This window comes from Cavia porcellus, unplaced genomic scaffold (assembly GCF_034190915.1).
Source record: "Cavia porcellus strain 051 isolate PalLab524CR breed Dunkin Hartley unplaced genomic scaffold, mCavPor4.1 scaffold_6, whole genome shotgun sequence".
NCBI classification, from domain to species: Eukaryota; Metazoa; Chordata; class Mammalia; order Rodentia; family Caviidae; genus Cavia; species Cavia porcellus.
In genome coordinates, this window is record NW_026947489.1 from 36,488,590 (window position 1) to 36,508,576 (window position 19,987).

A 19,987-nucleotide genomic window follows, 5' to 3' on the forward strand; every position below is an offset into this window, starting at 1 on the left:
CCTACTTTGTTTTCTTGAAAGTTTTGGCTTACACCAGCTAGTGTGGGGTCAGGTGCTTACCATGAGTGCTAGATAAATAAACACTAAGAGTGACTCCAGTAACAGGGATATCAGATTCCCATGATCTTGCGTGCCTTATGATGTAAGTTTATGGAGCCTGAAGGACATACAGGCCTTCTTTTCCCTACTCCCCATAGAGTGGGGATAAATGAATTCTGGTTCCTGGCTTACTGGTGGCCCTGGTATTCCAAGGTTTTCTGTAGGACACCTTGAAACACAATACTTCTCAAGGCTAAGGACAGTGCTGGAGAGAATGATGAGGAGCTGTTTCAGAACAGATGTTACAGAGCCTCTTAATCCATGCTGAGTATCATCAAACACAAGCCCCATGCCTGCCAGGCAGAGTGACTGAGGCTCAGACTCCCCAGCACAGGGACAGTGAATTGGCCTCCCATGGAGCTCTCCAGCCTGCAAACAAATGAGCTGGAATGGAAGAGTGGCCTTTGCTCATTCCTCAAGAGTGTGGAGGTGGGAGATCAGGCAAGCTTGGAGTTTAATTAAGGATGGCAGCTGGCACAGCAGGTCAAGTGGCTCTGGGCTCCATTCATGTCACGAGTTGCTAGCTGTACTTTGTTTTTCTCCACATATTCCTGTTGCCCTGATCCCCCTTTGCTACTGACTACATGCTGGTTTGTGTGCTATCAGTAAGGCATGACCATATTCCCAAGGAGAAAGCATCCAGAAGGGAACCACAAGCAAAAACTAAATTTTAAGAAAACTGGAAGCCTGTGCCAACGTGGTGCCCACATTTGAAATGCTTCTTTCCCTGGCACGCTGTCCTCCTAGTATAGTTACTTATTCATTCCAGCAATGAAATCTTAACTACCTTGAGGCTTTTAATGCCTAGAGGGAATAGACAGATAGACAATTGTCCCTTTTACCTATCAGTGGTCCTCCATCAGAATGGATAGTTGACTGCAGAGACCAGGAGCACTCCCAACACTTGTCTAAACAAACCAGACACAAGCAGGCAAGAAAGCTGATTTAAAATCACAGTGTCAGATATGGGCATTTTTTCTACCACATAGAGCTGTGAAGGTTTCTGTATTAAAGTAAGTGTACTTAAATAGTTTGATTATAAAACTAGTCACAGGAGTCGGGATCTTTCAATTGATTAGCTCAAAAGAACCTTATAATGTATGAACAGTAAATGCAGGTATTTCTGAACAGAAAATCTCCCAGTTACACGCTCTAATGAAGTCAAGGAAGGTGAATTGATCAAACCCTGGCCTTTCTTCCTCCTGTTCTGGGGACATGAAATACAGGTAGGCTAAGACGATTTTTAAGTCTCTAAAATCTCCTGAGATGGAATCATATTTTAGGCGACTGAAAGCTGGATGTTGTGTTTGTGGTATGAATTCTTTGGGGAAATGCTTAATCATAATCGCATACTACTTGCAATGATGCTGTATGTGCTCTGAACACACTACCTGGATGTGTGGCTGTGGCCTGCATCACCATCTGTCATCTCCAAGTCTTGTACAAATAAGATGATTACCTGCTGTGGGAACAGACTTTGAAAACAAACCAAAAACAAAGAGTGTGATCCTCCTTGTGGTGCAGTTTCTCTTAGGTTAAATTGTTTCAGTAAAGACAGCTAGAGAAATTCCTATAATGCCAGAATTCTAGGAAGATGAGATTCTTAGGGTCCCTGATCAAACAGACCTTGATGAGAAAAGTATTAGAACACAAAACTACTCCCTCATCTTCTTAGTAGAAAAGTACATCATAGGAAAAGTATTTGAAAATGGGAGTTACCCATAGCCAGTAATCTAATGACCCACGGGCCATTAGGTTTAGAGTGCCCAATCCTGGATTAATGCTTTAATTCCTAGCCTTAAATTTTTAATAAAGGAAAATTGTAAAGAGATCCAGCATGTATGCTGTCATTTTAAGGATACTGGCAATGGGAGGAGATGAAGACCGCAGTACTGAGCAGCACTAAAGAACTGAGAGATGGCCAGTCCATAATCTTTATTTTCAAATGAAAATGCTTGTTAGAAAAGTTATCTGAGTCTCAGTAGCAGACTGGTTTTAGCTTTTAAATCAGAGCTCTGCGGACAGAGCTTTGCCTGCCTGCCTGCCGTAGTGTCAGGATTAACTGTCAGTGCTTCTGTCCTCCATTCCTCAATCCTGTTATCCTTCTTGTTATCCCCAAGGAAGGCAGAATATCATGAAACTGAATTGTAAGGTCCTGAGGAGCAATGGCTTTGTTTTCTGGGTTTTTACATCTTTCTTAAGATGAAATACTCCATAAGTATAACATTTAATTATTTGTTCTAACTGTGGAGGGAAAAGTCTAATTTTTGTCAGGAGTAGGGACAGGGTAGGGTTAAGTGTGTGAACTTAGTAGATAGTCTGCCTGGGTGTAAATCTGACTCAGCCAAATGTAACACTTAGGCAAGTGACCTAAATTCTCTGTGCCTTACTTTTCTTGACTATAAACTAGGAAATTAAGACTTCTTGTCTTTTGGGGTGGTTGGAAGACTTAACCAAAAAGCATTTAGAACACTGTCTGGCACAGAATATGGGCTCACTGTGCTTAACTATTACTAGTTAGTACTAGAAAAGCTCTCTTCTAACCATTGTGGAGAATGCCCCAGAACAGGGAGGAAAGGCATGATGACAAGCTGTCACTCTCAATTGCCTCTAACAAATTAGAAAGTTTTTTGTGGGGGATAGTTCTTTCTTCGGAGATATACAACGCTGAAACTTCTCTACTGACTGTTTTTATACTATGATTCTTTAAAAAGAAGTACATGCCCTGTGTCAGCCGCTGTAGGCTGGAACCACATTCCTCATGTCCACTGCCCTCTCACAGATGACGTGGATGAGAGCCCGGTGGGTGGCTGTCTTCCTGTGGCCCACTCAGACCTACTTGTGAATAGGCTTTTCTTCCTGTCCCCTCTCAGCAGGGCTGTGGGCATTCTTCTCCGGTCTGCACCAACAGCCTTCGTTCAAGTGGATCCTGAATTCTCGGCCACTGTTCTACTTCTCATCCTTTGGAATCCATCTTAAAATACAACTTAACTTGAATAAAAGAAAGTCACCTTTTTACATTTCAGTCCATTCATCCTGCTGTCATTTGATTCACAGGTTCTTTGTCTTTAAGATGTTATTGTGACTGATCCCTGCTGATATGGGTAGGTGTCCTCACTATGGTTTTATTTCCACAGTATATTCCTCCAGATCTGTGCATCTGCAATTTTGTGCTGGAACAGTCTCTGTCTGTCAGAGCCCTGCAGGAAATGCTTGCCAACACAGGTGAAAATGGTGGCGAAGGGGTGAGTACCTGAATTATGTCCTGGGTTGGGTTTGGGATACACCACAGCCCAAAAGTACGTGATTCATCCTTATACTTGGGAACTAGAAACCCTTGGTCCTTTGGAAAAATCCATATGGAGACAGTAAATCTTTCTCCAAATTTAGGTTCCTCTTATTCAGCACTAATCCTGCTGCCTTTGGCCTGACTAGCTTCTCCCAAAAGATGAAAGAGCACATCACTAATACTTCCTGATCAGAGCTTAGGGCATGGAGCTTATCCTGCTCATCTACCCATGATCCACCAAGCTAAGCAGAGGCTGGGAAGGGTTTGGGGCTGAAGGTGTCCTGAGGCAGCTTCTTTTGTCCTGGGAAAATCTCAGTTGGGATTTATGCCTGTTCTAAAGGAACACAACCAAGTTACAACACCATGAAAGATTATCTGTAGAATTCGGTCTTTACCCTGGACCCAGAATTCAGTGATTTCACTGATGGTGAGCAAACACACAGCTCCCATGAATCTCTGTTCTCAGTAAAAGTGTTTTACTGAGGGACGGTGCTCCACACCATTTTAGAAACTCCCCCAAGCAAGACTTTTGCCACACGTTTCAGTTTCATTTTTGATTGTTCATTCCCTAATGACCCACATTTGTTTTTATCTATATATTTATCATCAAATACTTTTAATTCTACTGCCTGAATATCCCGAACCAAACCTCTCCTCTCCACTCTGTGCACTCTCTCATACTCCATCCAGATGAGACCATCTATCTTCTGGGATATCAGAACAGCCCGCAAAGTGCTTTGATCCCTTCTGTAACTGTACCCTACTAAGCAGTTATAATGTTCTTTCCAACATGCAGATCCGATTGGTAGCATCCCTGTTATAAAATCCTTTGCCCCCCCCCATAACCTTGAGGTCAACTCCAAATTCCTCTCAGGATTTGGTGAGCCCTGTATACCTCTCAACACATTTCACCATGCACTCTGTCTCCCAGCCACACTGAATTCCTTTGGCTTGCCAGTTCTTTTTTCCCTGTTATCCTGTTTGTCAGCTATTTCCTCCACATGGAACAGCCTTCTTCCTCCCCTCTCTTCCCTTGGTTAATCCCTCCTTATCCTTTGATAAAGAGGATAGGTTTAGATATTAGATCATCTGAAAAGCTTTCACTGACCCTGTAAATCTGTTGTGTGGGCAAGCTAAGTGCTTTTTCTATCAGGACTCTTATTCTGCACTGTAATTGCCAGTTGCATTTGCCTTCTGTTTGGGAGAGTACGCTGCCTGTGGGTAGGAACTATGTGCAGTTACCAGCTAGCACAGTTTACTCTCACTTAACTTGCATGAACTCACACAATACAGAAGTATCTCTTTGTGATAAAAGAGATAAAGATCTCAAGGTCAATAGAGTCAGTATTTTATATTTTGGTTATTTTCCAGCTCTTAATGTGATTTAAGCAGTCTTCTCGTCTCTTGGAGCCAGGGTATTCTCACTTATACAATTATCCTGTTTGACTAAATCTCAAGGTTCTAAATACCTAAGATTCATAGATTATCACTGTTTTGATTTAGAATAGTATGCCTTAGTCACTTGCCTGAGAATGGCTTTTCTTTTCCTTTAGAGTTTAACACCAATGGAGATTTTTATTAACAGTCACTTCAGTGTAGGCTCACTTCCCATTCCCTTGCATTGCTCTCAGCAATGCCCCTTTTCTATGCACTCTCAAACATTTGCGTTTTAGTGAAACAATTTTTTAATTATTTACACATTTTTCCAGAACTCATAATATACAGAAATGCTTGATGAGGGAAACCTGGTTGATTTTCAATTTCACCACTTTCAGTGTCAAATAAGATCTACTAGACTCTGCTTATTTACGGCCCCAGCACAGAAATTGACAAAAGTAAGACACATTGTGCCAGCTGGAGAATTATCCTTGAGTATTGTCTTATCCTATTTTGTTCAAAACATGTATTTTGAAAAACAACTCTTTTTTTATCATTTAGCTTGAGTGGTTCCAAGAGTCCTACACATTTAAAAAAACTCAAAAGTTGTTTTCCCTTCTTGGCAATAACTTAAAATAATTATCTTAACTTGGCTTGTCTTTAAAAAGTAACAACTTATTTTCTAAATAGAATGAGAAGACCACCTTATTCCAAATAAACTCTTAGTTTTAGAACATATGAGTAAGCCCTACCTTAACCAATGTCCATGTTTTTGAAGACGTTGACTCAATATAATTACATAAGGATCTTCAATAATTGACAACCCTCAGACACCAATACACTTAAGCTTATTGGAGGAATTTACTCTTTTTGAAATATTACACTGAAAATATATGATCCATGACATATTTGTTAAATATCCATTGGTTAAAATCACCATGTGGAATCAAACTCAAATTTCCTATGCCTTATATTGCCCTTTTATGCTATTTTACCAAAGCTAAAAGATATTCAATAATTATTTTCCGCCTTGACACATTCATTATTTCCTAGAGATCTTTGCAATAAAAGGAAGAGACTTGAGAAGAGAAAGATCACTGAAGGATATGGTACTCTCAAAATTACTATTTTACTGTTCACTGGGGGCACCACAAAATAGTACCTGGACAGAAGCTCCAGGCACTAGAACTCTGGTGCCACCCTCTCACAGTTCCATTTGGGCTTTCTGTCATGGGTAGGAGAAATACTGCTTTAATAGCATCTTTTGAATCTGACTGTTTTGCTTTTCTGAAATGACTACTGTGCACATTTACTGTTAATACTTAATTGTAGAAGGTAATATTCAGCAGAGAAGAAAAAGAAGAGAGGAAAAATAAGGAAATGAGTTAAGAAAACAGACTAACGATTCTCTGGAGAGCATGGGGATGTGTGAGTGGGATGATGCCTCTTGCATGACATTCCATTCTGTTTGGAAATAGCCATTTACTGCTTTTAAATAAGTATTACTTTCACTAATGATCATGACTGCCACCAAGCAGGATGCTTTGAAGTGTGTAATTTTTCCCTTCCACTCGTAAATTAGTCCTTGTGTGGTGGGTATGTTCACTGCCGTATACAAGTGGACATTTTTTAAAAATGATTTCTGCTGTTTGTTCATTCACATGATGAATGTACAGAAGTCTTCCTGCAAGGATTTAAAACGCTGCAGCAATTTCTATGGCTAACAAAGAAAACAAAGGTACCCAGCCAAATTTAACAGCATAGAATTTTTTATAATCAAAGTTTCGTAGAGGCAGCCAGCAGGACATGGGAGCCAGCTTTATTTTGAAAGGGAGAATAGTGAGGAGGAGGACCTGGAGGCACGGAGGGCTTGGTGTTTCTCGGAGCCTACACTAGCTAAGCTCATTCTTGGATCACTTTACCCCTGGTCTAATCCTATCTAATTTAATTCTGGAGGAGATAACCAAGGGATAGATGCTTGGCACTGTGGCCAGTTTTATGGCTGGAGTTTGAAGTAGAATCCTTGCATTAAAACATAAAATTGTTTTCACATTTTCTGTTGGATGGATCTATGGTATATAAATCTGTGAATCTTCAGCACAATATGGCACCAAAGCACAGGTCACCGGTTCCTCTAAGCCAGTGGTGGTGAACCGGACATACATGATATTTGATTTTCTTTTATGACAAAAGATGTTAATGTATAAGTTGTTTATTTTGCGGGTTTTTTTTCCTAAACTAAAACTCCTCAGTTTTAAGGTTTATTGCACTGTTGGCACTTTGGAATAAGTAAGTGCATTTTGGGTTACAGTTTGGGCACTCGTCTCTAAAAGGTTCACCGTCACTGCTCTAAGCTCATAATCTCCATCATTCTGTAGAAATAAGTCTAAATTTAGAGTGACCGGCATTTACGGTGAGAAAAACTGTCTTTGAAGTCAGGAAGATGTGTTTTCAGGCCAGCCTGTAGTGAATTACATGACCTCAGGGACAAGTTATCTCTCTTCACTGTACCTTACTTTCCACATTTTTTAAAAAGCAACCTACCCCAGAGGGTTGTATGAGAATTAAGAGAGATCAGAGTCCACACCTGCCTGTGGGTATGGAAAGAAATACTAATACTTCACTTCTCTCTGGCCCACTTTGTCCTGTCATAAATCCCTCAGAACTATTCAAATTGCCTCAAAGAAAGGATGGTCCCATGCTATATGATCAGGTGTGTGTGAAACCTAAGGCTATGTAACTCCAAATAGGTTTTCACATGAACATACATGCTTCTAAAAATCAAACATCTTGTTTAGCATAGTTACCCACTGCACTTTTTTAAAGAGTTCCAGTTATCTCAGAAGTTGATTTCATCAATGTAAAACCCTTAAAAACTTAAACTAGAGATGAAATATACATATAAAATGAACTAATGCTATGTCTGAAATATGAGTGGTATGCTTTATCCGTATCCTGAAAATATAAGATCATACTTCACTTTAGATGCTAAGACACCTGATATAGTGCTATACACACTCCACTTTCTAACCTTAGTTGGAAAAATGTAACCTGAAAAGATACTGTTTCTGGAGAATCTTTCCACTGAGAGATCCTTCTTTCTCCCATGTTACTTGAATAATACTAATAACTCTAAAATGAGCTTCTAACTTCTTTCTTTTGTTCTTTTCCTTAAAGTGGGAAATGCTACACACAGTACAATAGCTTCAGAGATGCTTATGTAGGTTTTCTACTGCTTCCTGGAATGATGTGTCTGCTGGAAGGCTAGGGGTTGTTTCCTGGCATCACTGGCACTTGTAGGTGGTCAATGAAGTATTAATACACTTTATTCTTTATTCATATAAAGGACCTTAAAGTCCATGTTACAACACAAATGAATTTAAATTGTTCTATGATTTTGAAAAGATGGTCCTGTTTGTGTTTGTGTGGGAAATACTGCAGGGGTGGTGTTCACCACTCAATACAGAGTTTGCAAATAAAAATAAAATTTTTCTGAATGCTTCTGTTTGCCAACCAAATTGTTTGCAAACAAAAGCGTTCATGAACCAAGATACCCCTGACTTGACAGCATGTTCTTATCTTGCAGTTAAGTTCAGAGGTCTATCCATTTAGTAAAGTCACAGAAAATTTAGTAACAGATAGCAATCTCATTTTAAAAAGGCATCATCCCTGACACAAATGGGTGATGAACATGTCAAAAGAGAACAAATCATTTAAAGTCTTGACTCTGGCTATGCTCAGCCGTAGAGATCTTGTGCAAACTCACCTAGAATAAAGAAGGTTAATTGAATCTTTGCCTCCTTCTTCCGGGGTCCGTGAGTTTACACAAGAATTTCTACAAGAAGACAACAAAGTAAACTAGTGAGTCTGAGGTCTTCCTCTTATAATTGTCAGAAAAAAATGCTGAATGATAATTTACTCGGGTATGTGCATCCTTGGAAAAGGATCAGACTGATGAAGAACTATGTAAATAATTCTAAACCTTGTCCTCATAAATGATTTTTTAAATATTAAATTTATAAAGAGAAATCATTAAGTGGTCAACTCTAATAGTAGACATTCATTACAGGTTTAGAATGATTCATGAGTGTTCCTTTGGAGACAAAGTACAAAGCCACTTATGCTCCATACAGGAATGTGAGTCCTAGGTCTTGCCTATATATCATTGAAACTCTATAAGATAACTGGGATGTACCTGAGTGTCCATGCTAGATGTTAAATGTCTATATTTCCATTGGTTGGTAAAATGTGACTGCCTCAAACTGTTGAAGAACTGCCTTGGTGTCCTTGCTCAGGGACCCTGCCACTCACAAAGTACAATGCTTTTTGATTTGTTAATCTGGGAACATTTCCTTGGCCCCCACCCACTTGGTAAGTGCAGGATACCTGTCATTAAATTCATAATATGCTTGACATGACCTTGTTATGTCTTTGAAAGGGAGGAAAAGCAGTATTCTGGCTTTGAAATGATGCTCCCCCCACATTTTCTTGGTAGGGGTGGCTAGTCAAACCTACTAAAAAAACATTTTTACATTCACAGAAGAACAAACAAATCTCTTTTGATAAAATTGTAGTGTGCTAAAGCTTGTCAAAACCCTTTCTGTAAAATTTACCCTGTGTCAGAGTTCACCTTGCAGATTTACTCATGGGAGGCACCTTGTCTCAGAGATAGATCTTGAAGGTTTAGGTTTGATCTCAACACTGCCACCAACAGGAAGCATAACTCCAAAAAAATCTTTTACAGATGCTGGGTTTTGGTTTGATCCAAAAGTCCTTTCTCCCAGTCTGTGAGGGTCGTACTCTAACGTTAGAATGAGATAAGATCATCCCTTTATTTCCCCTCATGTTTCCCATGGTGCAGCCCCTCCTCCAGGTAGCTGTGGAAATGTTAACCTGCTTATATTAGTCATGGCGCTTGAGACCATGGCTCTCATACAATTAAGTAGAATTAATATGTCTTTGGTTTGGTATGAACAAAGAGAATTTTCCAAAGTCCATGTAGGATAGCAATGCTAAAACATTGTGTTGGTCATGTATAATTTTAATTTTCTGAGGCCTGATGTCCTGTAAACCACAGTATCGTGTAGAGGGGAAAGGTATTCCTTCCTTTAAAAACCAGCTATTATTTGAGAAGCTGAATGTTATTATAAACTCAAGTTTCATCATTTTTTTCCTAGACCAAATTTTTATTAAACGTATCTTTTCTCGTGCCCCTTTGTTTTCCCATGTTTACTGTTCTTTCTCAAATTACACCATGATTTAAAGCTAACTTAATGAATATTAATGCTTTGTGATGTTTATGAAAATGTGTGCAATTAACTCATATATCATTTTTTGGACTAGCCCTTTGACGACGTGGTTTTTAATTAACATATGCCGTCTTGAACTTTCTTCATGGTGAATAAAAAAGTGCCTCTTTGATATTAGAAAAATCTGATCAATTGATCGATCAACTGCTTGATTACATTATTTCTAAGAAAGAGAGATCCTAAATTGCTGTGAGTGGATTTCCTAGTACAAAAATATAATTACAAAAATGTGCTGCAGTGAGATTTAAGTTGCAGCACATTACTTACTTCTAATTTCTTGATGATTTCAGCACTTTGCTAAGAAAATGAAAACAAACTTTTGCAGTTTATGCCACTATCCAATTCTAGCTAAGAAAAAATATTCTCCAGATAGGAAATCCACCCCTTTTATTGTCAGTGTTTCTTTTTTCTGTAGTAAGCATCAGTAGATTCCTCAAATGAATTGAAAGCTTTAAGCAAGGCCTACTTACATACACTAAAATACCTACTTACTGTTCTGTTTTGATTTTGCTAGCTCAGTGACCTCTCGGAATGGGTATGTTACTACTTTAATATGTGTGTACTTTGCATGGACAACTGACCCCAGCAGTATTTGTGAAGAACTTGGCCTTTCACTTGTGAGCATCCGGGCCGTTTCCATTCTCTCTGCCTACGCAATTAAAACAAAACACCACTCCTGCGCCTCACACTCCGATTCTTCAGAATCAGAGGTGGCTGCACACTGAGAAGTATGTTGCCAGGCAGCTTGTGTCACCACTGCTCTGCAGTCAGGAGAATGGCTTGCCCGTGGACTTGTTTTGTTTTGTTTTTTCCTTCAAGACATTGGCACTTGTTTTCAAAGCTTCTCTTCTTCTCCTCCTGGTTTGGTATCGATGTCCTGTGGCCCTTGACATCACCTTCGTGAGAGGACAGAGTGTGCAGCTTTGCCTTCACCCAAGCTTCTCGACGCTTCAGCCCTTTTTGGTGCTATTATGCAACTCCAGCTCGCCGTCTCTCTCTCTCTCCCTAAGGCTGGAATTCATAATAAAATGGAAAAAGCTAGTTTGATACTTTCTTATTCCTCATGAAATATCCACAGAGTGAGACACCAGAACAATCAAATGTTAATATCAAAAATTAAGAATAGCCATTAAGGTTAACTAGCTTTTTACATTTCTTCATATCCCTATGGAAGCATTTTCAGATGCAGGAACCCATAGGATGAATTTTTAAAGCCCCAGACCCTCCCAAACCTTCCACTTCTTGAATATCATGCTGCAACTTTCATGTAATTGCCTTTCCTTTGGTGGATCTGCCTTACCCTCAAGTTGGCGCCTCATGTTTAAGACCAGTCAGCCCGTGTGAGCCTGATGTGGTTTTGCAGATGAGCTAATGTTACACAAACCCTGGGTCCTTTTCATTCTTCTCGTGGACCCTGAAATGCTGTTAGAATAGTTTTGTCACAGCAGCTGCCATAATCTTAACCTCACTGTCTTCCCCATGGTGGACTAAATGTGTTTTCGTTTGTTTTGTTTTCTATATTTCAGTTGCAAAATGTTTTGTTAGCTTTATTAAGGTCCTGAGAGGGATGAGGAACAGTCTGGGTCTCTAAAATTTCTCCAGTACATAATATATAGGAAAATAGTTATATATTTTTGAGGGTGAATGTTTTGATAATAGATATTGCTTAGAAAAATTAACTGGTTGGGGGGCAAGAGCAGATATGGCTTCAGATTTCAGCTGAATTCTTAGGAACATATTTTTATCTTAAATTATAAAATACTTAAATTTAAAAGAAATCTTTTATTTTTAAGAAACTTGCTTACTTATTACCAGTGAAATATATTTGGAATTCAAAAGCTCCTAGGAGAATAAAGACCCTTCAGTTTATTTATTAGACTTTTTCTTTGATCATGTAATTCACTTTTAATAGCTACCAGAGTTTAAATTATATATTTCTAGGGAGAATTAAATGAACTAAAGAAAACTCTAACTTATTTCCATTTCATGAAAGATTAATAGAAGCACCAATTTCGACACCATATAAAAGAAAGATTGGCACCAGAAAATCCTTGATCTCAACTGTCGTTTTAATCCTCATTGAGTAAAAACACTGTAACCAGCAACCTCCCCACCCAATAATCACCACTCTCTCGATTCAGAATATAAGGATCTGAAGTGGAATTGATGGAAATAAAGGAACAAGGACAGGAAGGTTTAGGATATTTATGGTGTAGGCATGACTCCTGCTCTGCAGAGGACTAGAAAGTTCACCTTCAGTGTGCAAGAAAAGCTAAAGGCAGATACTTGTTTTACCTGATGCCTTGTCCTGTGGCTCATCCTTCAGCTAGTACTGAGGGGCAAGACAGGGAAGGAGCACCGTGAAATGTTGATTTGGAATGACCTTGTTCTTAGGTAGGAAAAATTAGCATAGTGAAAGTGGCCATCCTTCCACAATAGTACACAAGACCCCAGTAGCCAGAACCGTTCTCCTGGCCTTGATACAGCTGCACTCCAGGCCTTGCTGCCTCCATTTACAAAGTGTAGACTATGAACTAAATTAGCACCATTAAGCATTATGTCTTCCCAGGATGGAGGACTTCATCAAAAAATGAAGAAAACTGATTCATTAGGTTACATTTATAGAAAGTGTTCTGATTGTGTCCTTTTTAGTGCTGTTACAGTATCATATTTATAAAATGGATTATTTTTAGAAATTATTGTGATAGTGTGGATGACAGCTTTTGTTACTTTAATTCCCTCACTCCATTTATTAGGTTTGCCACTGTTGTTAACATTGAAATGGTTCTTGAACTTGTAAAACTTTTAGCCTTTTCTTGTACATAGATCGCAGATTGCATGTTCTGAGTACTTGGGTTCATAACCAGACAGGAGTTTTATTTAAAAGATTTTTCATTGTGGAAGCTGGATAGTTGATGCCATTTCTGGTTGCTGATATCCACGTCTTTCTTTATGATGGATGTGAATAGGAGGGGAGAGGTGCTGTGAGTTCACAGATGCTAGTGCATCCCTTGCTTGTGTTATCAAGAGAGCCTGCACTAGATAAACAACAGTCACTTGCTCCCACCTCATTAATGACCAGCCACCAAGGGCTAGGTGCTCCTCACCAATTCTTCTCTTGTACATCTTCTTTGAGAAAGTGAAGGGCATGAACAGAAGATCCCAGATGCAGTTGATTCCAGAGGAGGTGACCGAGAGATATTTTGTGTGAATGAAACCAGTGCCACTGAGGTTTCTTAGGCAGAACAGACTTTGGGAATTTATTTTAGAAGATGCTTCTCTTTGGTTCACTCCCATGGGTAGGGTAGGGCCAGCTTGGAAATTCATGGTGGAATTTTTTCTGTGTTTCCTGTTTTCATATCTTTGAGGAGATAACAGAAAGTTAAGTTTAATGTATTATTCTTTTTCTATGTATCTCTGGAGGTTTTTTTTTCTAAAGTTATGGCTTGCTTTTAACAATTTCGGTCAACACTTAAAAATCAATAATATTTATGGATACAAATTAAAAACTCACAAGGAAAGAAATTAGAGAAACAGTGCCTTTTACAATAGCATCCAAAGAATTCAAATTCCCATTGAGTCAAACGGGATGATGAAGGAAGTAAAAGATCTTTACATTGAAAACTACAGTGCTCAAGATTTAATGCAATTCCAATCAAAATACCATTAGTATACCTCACAGAAATAGAGAAAACATTCCTAACATTCATTTGGAAATAGAATTGGCCTAGAATATTACAAGCAATTGTGGGAAAGGCAAGTTGGGGAGCACCACAATTCCTGACTTTAAATTACATTACAAAGCTCTTGTGATGAAATCAATATGGTACTGGCAAAAAACAAATCTGAGGATCAGTGTGGAACAGAGTAAAAGATGCAAGTGCAACTATACACTCGGCCACCTTATTTTTAACAAAGAGTCAAACATTCACCGGAAGAAAGGTAACTGTTTTAGTAAATAGTGCTGGAGATCCTCAGTACCTTGGCAGGTTTGTGGGAGCCTCAGCAACACCTTCCCCCACCCAGAGGATCTTGGCAGATAAGAGTGTGGATGAATCCTCTCTCCACATAGAAGACTCCAGATGGGTCCAGAAGAGCACTGGTGAAGCTTCCTTTGACTTGGAGGAAACCCGGGTGGGCCTGGGAGATCCACACTGACACAGGAGGGCTCCAGCTAGGGGGCATACCATAGACAGGTAGTATGGCAGCCTGGTAAAGTCTGAAGCTACAGTAACGATACAATTAAAAGTTTACTCTCATCAATACTCCTAGGCTAGTCAATCCAGGAAGAATCCAGTACTAACCCAACTGGTCCTGCAGGAGGAATATGGGTGACTGGGCCTTCTCCTGCACTGTAGAACCTGGCAACTGGGTGAGCAACAAACACGCAGTAGGACCATGACTGAGACACACATGATGCACAGACAAGAGTAGCAGGAGTGAAAAGACCAAAATATGAACCAAGAAGTAAAATTGACAAGACAAAAAGCAAAATGCAATCTCAGAACCCACAGCCTATCTGGAACAAATATAGGAGACATCAACATAGAACACATTAGAAGACAAACACCTGAATTTTCTGAAAAGATAGCAAGTGAATTAAAGAAACAAATTGATGAGGCTATAGAATAAATCAGATCAGAAATAATCCTTCAGGTAAAAACAAAGACAACATTAATGAAGGGATTGCTCAGCATAGCTGAAGAAGATAGATAAAAACCACAGAAGTGTAGGAAAATGATACAAACCTTGAATGAAGAATATAGGAGAGAAATAGAACACATGAAACATTTAAAGAGAGATTCAGGAAATTAAAAATTCCACTGAAAGCCAGCAAAACTGCTTGGATGAAACTGAAATTAGACTTTCAGACCCTGAAGATAAAAGCATGGCTAGTGATCATGAAAAGAAAGATCTCTTAAAAATAACAAGGGACCATGAAGTAACAATTCAACAGCCCCATGAAAAGAAAAACAATATAAGACAGATAGGTGTCAATGAAAAAGCAGTACTCAATGCAAATGACATTTAAAAAAAAAACTATTTGTAAAGTAATAGCAGAAAATTCCCAAGAATGGAAACAGAATCTAATATACACATAAGTGAAGCACATAGAACTCCAAACAGCCATAACCAAAATAAATCTATACTCAGACATACAATAATCAGGATCCCAGAAATTCATTCCAAAAACAGAACATTAAAAGCTGTTAGAAAAAAGGAAACAAATCACCTATCAATGAAAGCCCATTAGAATAATGGCTGACTTCTCAACACAAACCTGTGAGGCATGCCAAAGGCATTTTGATCAGGATTGCATTAAATCTGTATAATAATTTTGGAAATACGGCCATTTTCACAATGTTGGTTCTTCCTATCCCACATACCTAGAGTGAATATTCCTCAAATTCATTTGCAAACATAAGAGATCTAGGGTAGCAAAGGCAATCTTCGTCAACAAAAGCAAGGCAGGGAGCGTCACAACTTGAAATTATACTACAAAGCTACTGTGATAAAATCAGCATGATACTTGCAAAAATAAAACAGAACAAAACAAAAGCTGCACACAGAAACAAGCATACTCAGCTATCTTATCTTTGACAAAGGTGTCAAACATGTTCACTGGAAGAAAAGATAGCCTCTTTAATAAATGGTGCTGGAAAATTGGATTTCCTTATTCTGAAGACTAAAATTAATGCATGTGTATCACCATGCACTAAAGTCAAAATGGTTCATATATGTAAATCCATTTTAAAAACACTAAATATACTGGAAGGCAAGGAATGTAAAACTCTTAAAGACATAGGGGTGGGCAAAGAGTTGATGAACAAAACACAAACTGCAAAGGAAGCACTCCAAACAATCAGCGACTCAGATCTAATCTTATTAGAAAGTGTTTGCACATCAAAAGAAATCAACAGAGTGCAAAGACAACCCACAAAATAGGAAAAACTTCTAGCCAAATGTCCTTCAGACAAAGGACTTTGAACTAGAATGTTAAAGAATTCAAAAAAATCATGTCCTCCTCACAAATTCAAAGACCCAATCCAAAATTGGGTATTTGAGATGAATAAGTACCTCTCAGATGAAGAAATACAAATGGAAAGTAAATATATGAAAAAATTTCAACATTACTGGTTATTCAAATGCAAATTAAAACAGCCCTGAGATTCTACCTCATCCGAGAAAGAGTGACTACAGGGCAGGGCTGTGGGGAAAAGAACCCTGCTCCACTGCTGGCAGGAATGCAGACTGGTGCAAGCACTGGGGAAGCCAGTGTGGAAATTCCTCAAAAAACTAGGAATGAAGGTCCCATTCAACCCAGCTATTCCCTCTCTGGGCATTTTCCCGGAATAATTTAAAACATGATACAATAGCAATATATGTGCACCCATGTTTATTATAACAGCACAACTGGTAATAACTAAGTCTTGGAAATAACCTATATGCCTATTAAGCAAGGAATGCATAAAAAAGATGTAGTATGTTTATACAATAGAATACTACTCATTCATAAAGAAGGATTAAGACCTTTATAGATAAATGGATACAAGTTGAGACTTATAAGTGAAATAAATCAGACTTCCATGTGTGATCATCATATTATCTCATTAGTTTGAAAAACTGAAAGTAAATAAGATGCAAGATGCACAATGTATATTGTGAAATGGGAAGAAACTGTTCAAAAGAAAAGGGAAAGTTGGATGGGAGAAAGGATAAAAGAAGAGAGGGAAAAGAAAAAATATATATATGAAACTTAAGATTAACTATACTGCTAATTTTAGTTCATTAAAAAGAAAGGTTTGTTCTTGTATTGTTTGGTCAATTGTATACCTATATTTGCACTCTGAGCAACTGCTTTGAAGATAACACACATTGTATTAATGGTTGTTACTCTCATGTTATTTTGTTTTGAAATTTGATTTCATTGTTTTTATTGTTTTTTTCTCTTTAAAATAAAATTAAAAATTAAAACTATAGTATCACGAAAAGGATCAAAGAGGACATCAGGAAATGGAAAGATATTCCTTGTTTTTAGGTAGAAAGAACCAACATAGTGAGAATGGCCATACTTCTAAAATTGTCATACATACTTAGTGCAATCCTGATCAAAATACCTGTAATGTACCTCATCAAATTAGAAAAAAAAAAACAGTCCTAACATTCATTTGGAACCAGAAGAAACCTAGAGTATCAAAAGGAATTCTGGGCAACAAAGGCAAGGCAGGAGGCATCACAATCCTGACTTGAAGTAATACTGCAAAGGTACTGTGATTAAAGACAAGCGAACAAACCAGCACATTCCTGGCACAGAAACAGGCCTGAGGACCAGTGGAGCAGAAATAACTCACACACTCATCCACCTTCTCTTTGACAAAGAGACCAGACTTCTTTACTGGAAGAAAGATAGCCTCTTTAATAAATGGTTCTAAAAACACTGGCTTTCCACAAGGGAAAGAGTAAAACTAGGCCCAGATCTTTCACTGTGCACTAAACTAAAATTAAAATAGATCAAAGATCCAAATATTAAAACAAAAATACTAAATCTGCTGGGAGATAGAATAGGTAGAACTCTTGAAGACATAGGTATAGGAAAAGACTTTATAAAGAAAATCCCATTTGCACAGGAACTGTCCCAAAGACTCAACTACTGGAATCTCATTTTATTTAAAAGTTTTTGCACAACCAAAGAAACCACCAACAGAGTGAAGAGACAACCTATTGTGTGGGAAGAATTTTTTGCCAGCTGTTCCTCAAAAAATTAGACCTCCTCCTCCTCCAAATTTAAAGACCCAATCCAGAAATGGCCCTCTGAGATGAATAGACACTTCTCAGGTGGAGAAGTAGAAATGGCAAATATATGAAAAAATGTTCAGCCTCGCTGGTCACTTGAGAGATGCAAATTAAAACAACACTGAGATTCCATCTCACCCCAGGAAGAATGGCTACCATCAGGAAATCAACCAGTAACTAATGCTGGCAAGGCTGTGGGGTTACCCTTCTCCACTGCTGGCGGGAATGCAGACTGGTATAACCCCTGTGGAAGCCACTATGGAAATTCCTCCAAAAACTAAAACTAGAGGTTCAATTTGACCCAGTTATTCCCCTTCTTCTTATCTTCCTGAAAGAATTAAAAGCACTGTATCACAGAAAGCTGTGCACCCCCTGTTTATAGTAACACATTTTTTTAAACATGGAACTTTTTAAAAAAAATTAACTAGTATGCAAAAATGCACAAATGAATAAAACAAGTCTCAAATTTTACCTGGCAGTATTTTCTCAATTTCATAGTCCTGTAACTTGTTATTCTGGTGAAAATTAAAATTCACTCAGTGAAATTAGAAGTAGCATATCCCACAAACTTGTTGCAACCACTAAAATGTGTCTCACCCTCCCTTTGCTCTGGCCACAGATGGGTTTGGTTTTTGGCCAAATGCCTCCGGTTAAAATTGATGGGTTGGTGTTGACACAACCAGAACCATCCTCAGCTACCTTGCTGCTAAGTACAACTTGTATGAGAAAGACCTGAAGGAGAGACTCATGTATCCTGGTGTGTGTGCCCACACATCTGGCAGAAGAAGCAGGTTGTAATAGCTAAACCGTGGAAATAGCCTGAATGTCTATAACTTGTGAATGGAGAAAGATGATATAGTATTTAAACAATGGAGTACTGCTGTGCTATAAAGAAGGATAAACTTGAGGCATTGTTAGGTAAATGGGTGCCTCTTGAGAACATACTCCTCAGAGAAATTAATCAGACACACGTTTAAGTGCAGCATTGCTTCTCAGGTGTAAGAAACTGCAAGTATAAATAAGAATCAAAATGTATAATTAATATTTAGAAATGGGAAAAAATGTTCAAATTGTAAGTGAGCAAGGGAAGGGGTAAAGGGAAAGGAAAGAAGAAGTAAGGGAAAAAGAGACTAGAAGCAAAAAAACAAATCTATAAATGAGGGGAGGAGGGATTGGAGGGAAGGGAAGGAAATGGGGAAAAAGCAGGAAAATGCGCTGTGTACAGGTACAAATTCTCTATGATGAATATTGTCATTGTATCTAAAATGTACTAACAATTTTTTTTTAAAAAGTTTTCAAGATTACCGCTAAGGTGCAGAAATCTCTGTATTTTTTCAGTGGGTAGAGATAACTGATAATTACTGAAGCATTTTTTACCAGTCATTCAGAGGGTGAGCGATTGTGCTGATTCTCTAATACTAAAAGCTGCTGTCTCGTTTCCAGTTCAGAACTCAACCACAGAGAGAATAAGGTGTTTCCCCCATAGTCTGTGGATGGTGCTTCCATGTGTCACCTCCCTGGCAGCTTACCTGATGTTGCCCCCACCTCTCTGGCATGGGAATTTTTCCATGTACCTTGGTAAACGGATTGTCTGCAAATCTTGTTCTAATTTTAAAATTCCAAAAATTTTTGAAATAATGATCTGATACAATATCGTGTCTCAAATTCATAATCTCTCTGCCTTAAAATGGACCCTAACATGTTTTTCTACACCAGTGTAACCTGTGGATTCCAGCACTAGGACAAGTAGAAGGCAACTGTTTAATAAGACAGCATACTCTTCTCAGGGTTATCGATTTTGTGGGGACCTTGATGCCATATTCATTTTTTTTTCTCTTTTTATCGGTACCGGGGATCGAACTCATGACCGCCTGCTTGCAAGGCAGGTGCTTATGCCGCTGAGCTAAATCCCCAGCCCCTGCCATGTTCATTTCTAGCATCCTACGCAGGCCAGTTGAAAACTGAAACATGCTGAGAACCTGGGAGTAACAGAAAGACCAAGAGTCACAGTTCTCTGGGCTGAGATAGCTGACCTGCTCACCAGGAGAACCAGCAGCTGCTATTTCTGAGTACGTTTTCCTTCAGGGCAACCACACGGTGCACAGAGCAGGTGAAGCAG

The 19,987-nt window shown here is 38.7% G+C and overlaps 1 protein-coding gene across 1 annotated transcript in view; it reads left to right on the forward strand.

Annotated features, from left to right (window-relative positions):
* The window catches only part of Ryr3 (ryanodine receptor 3), a 556,876-nt gene that overhangs the window by 206,721 nt on the left and 330,168 nt on the right, over positions 1-19,987 (forward strand). The window contains 1 exon segment of the mRNA XM_063250329.1: positions 3,237-3,344. Within this exon segment, the coding sequence (XP_063106399.1) occupies positions 3,237-3,344 (108 nt within the window).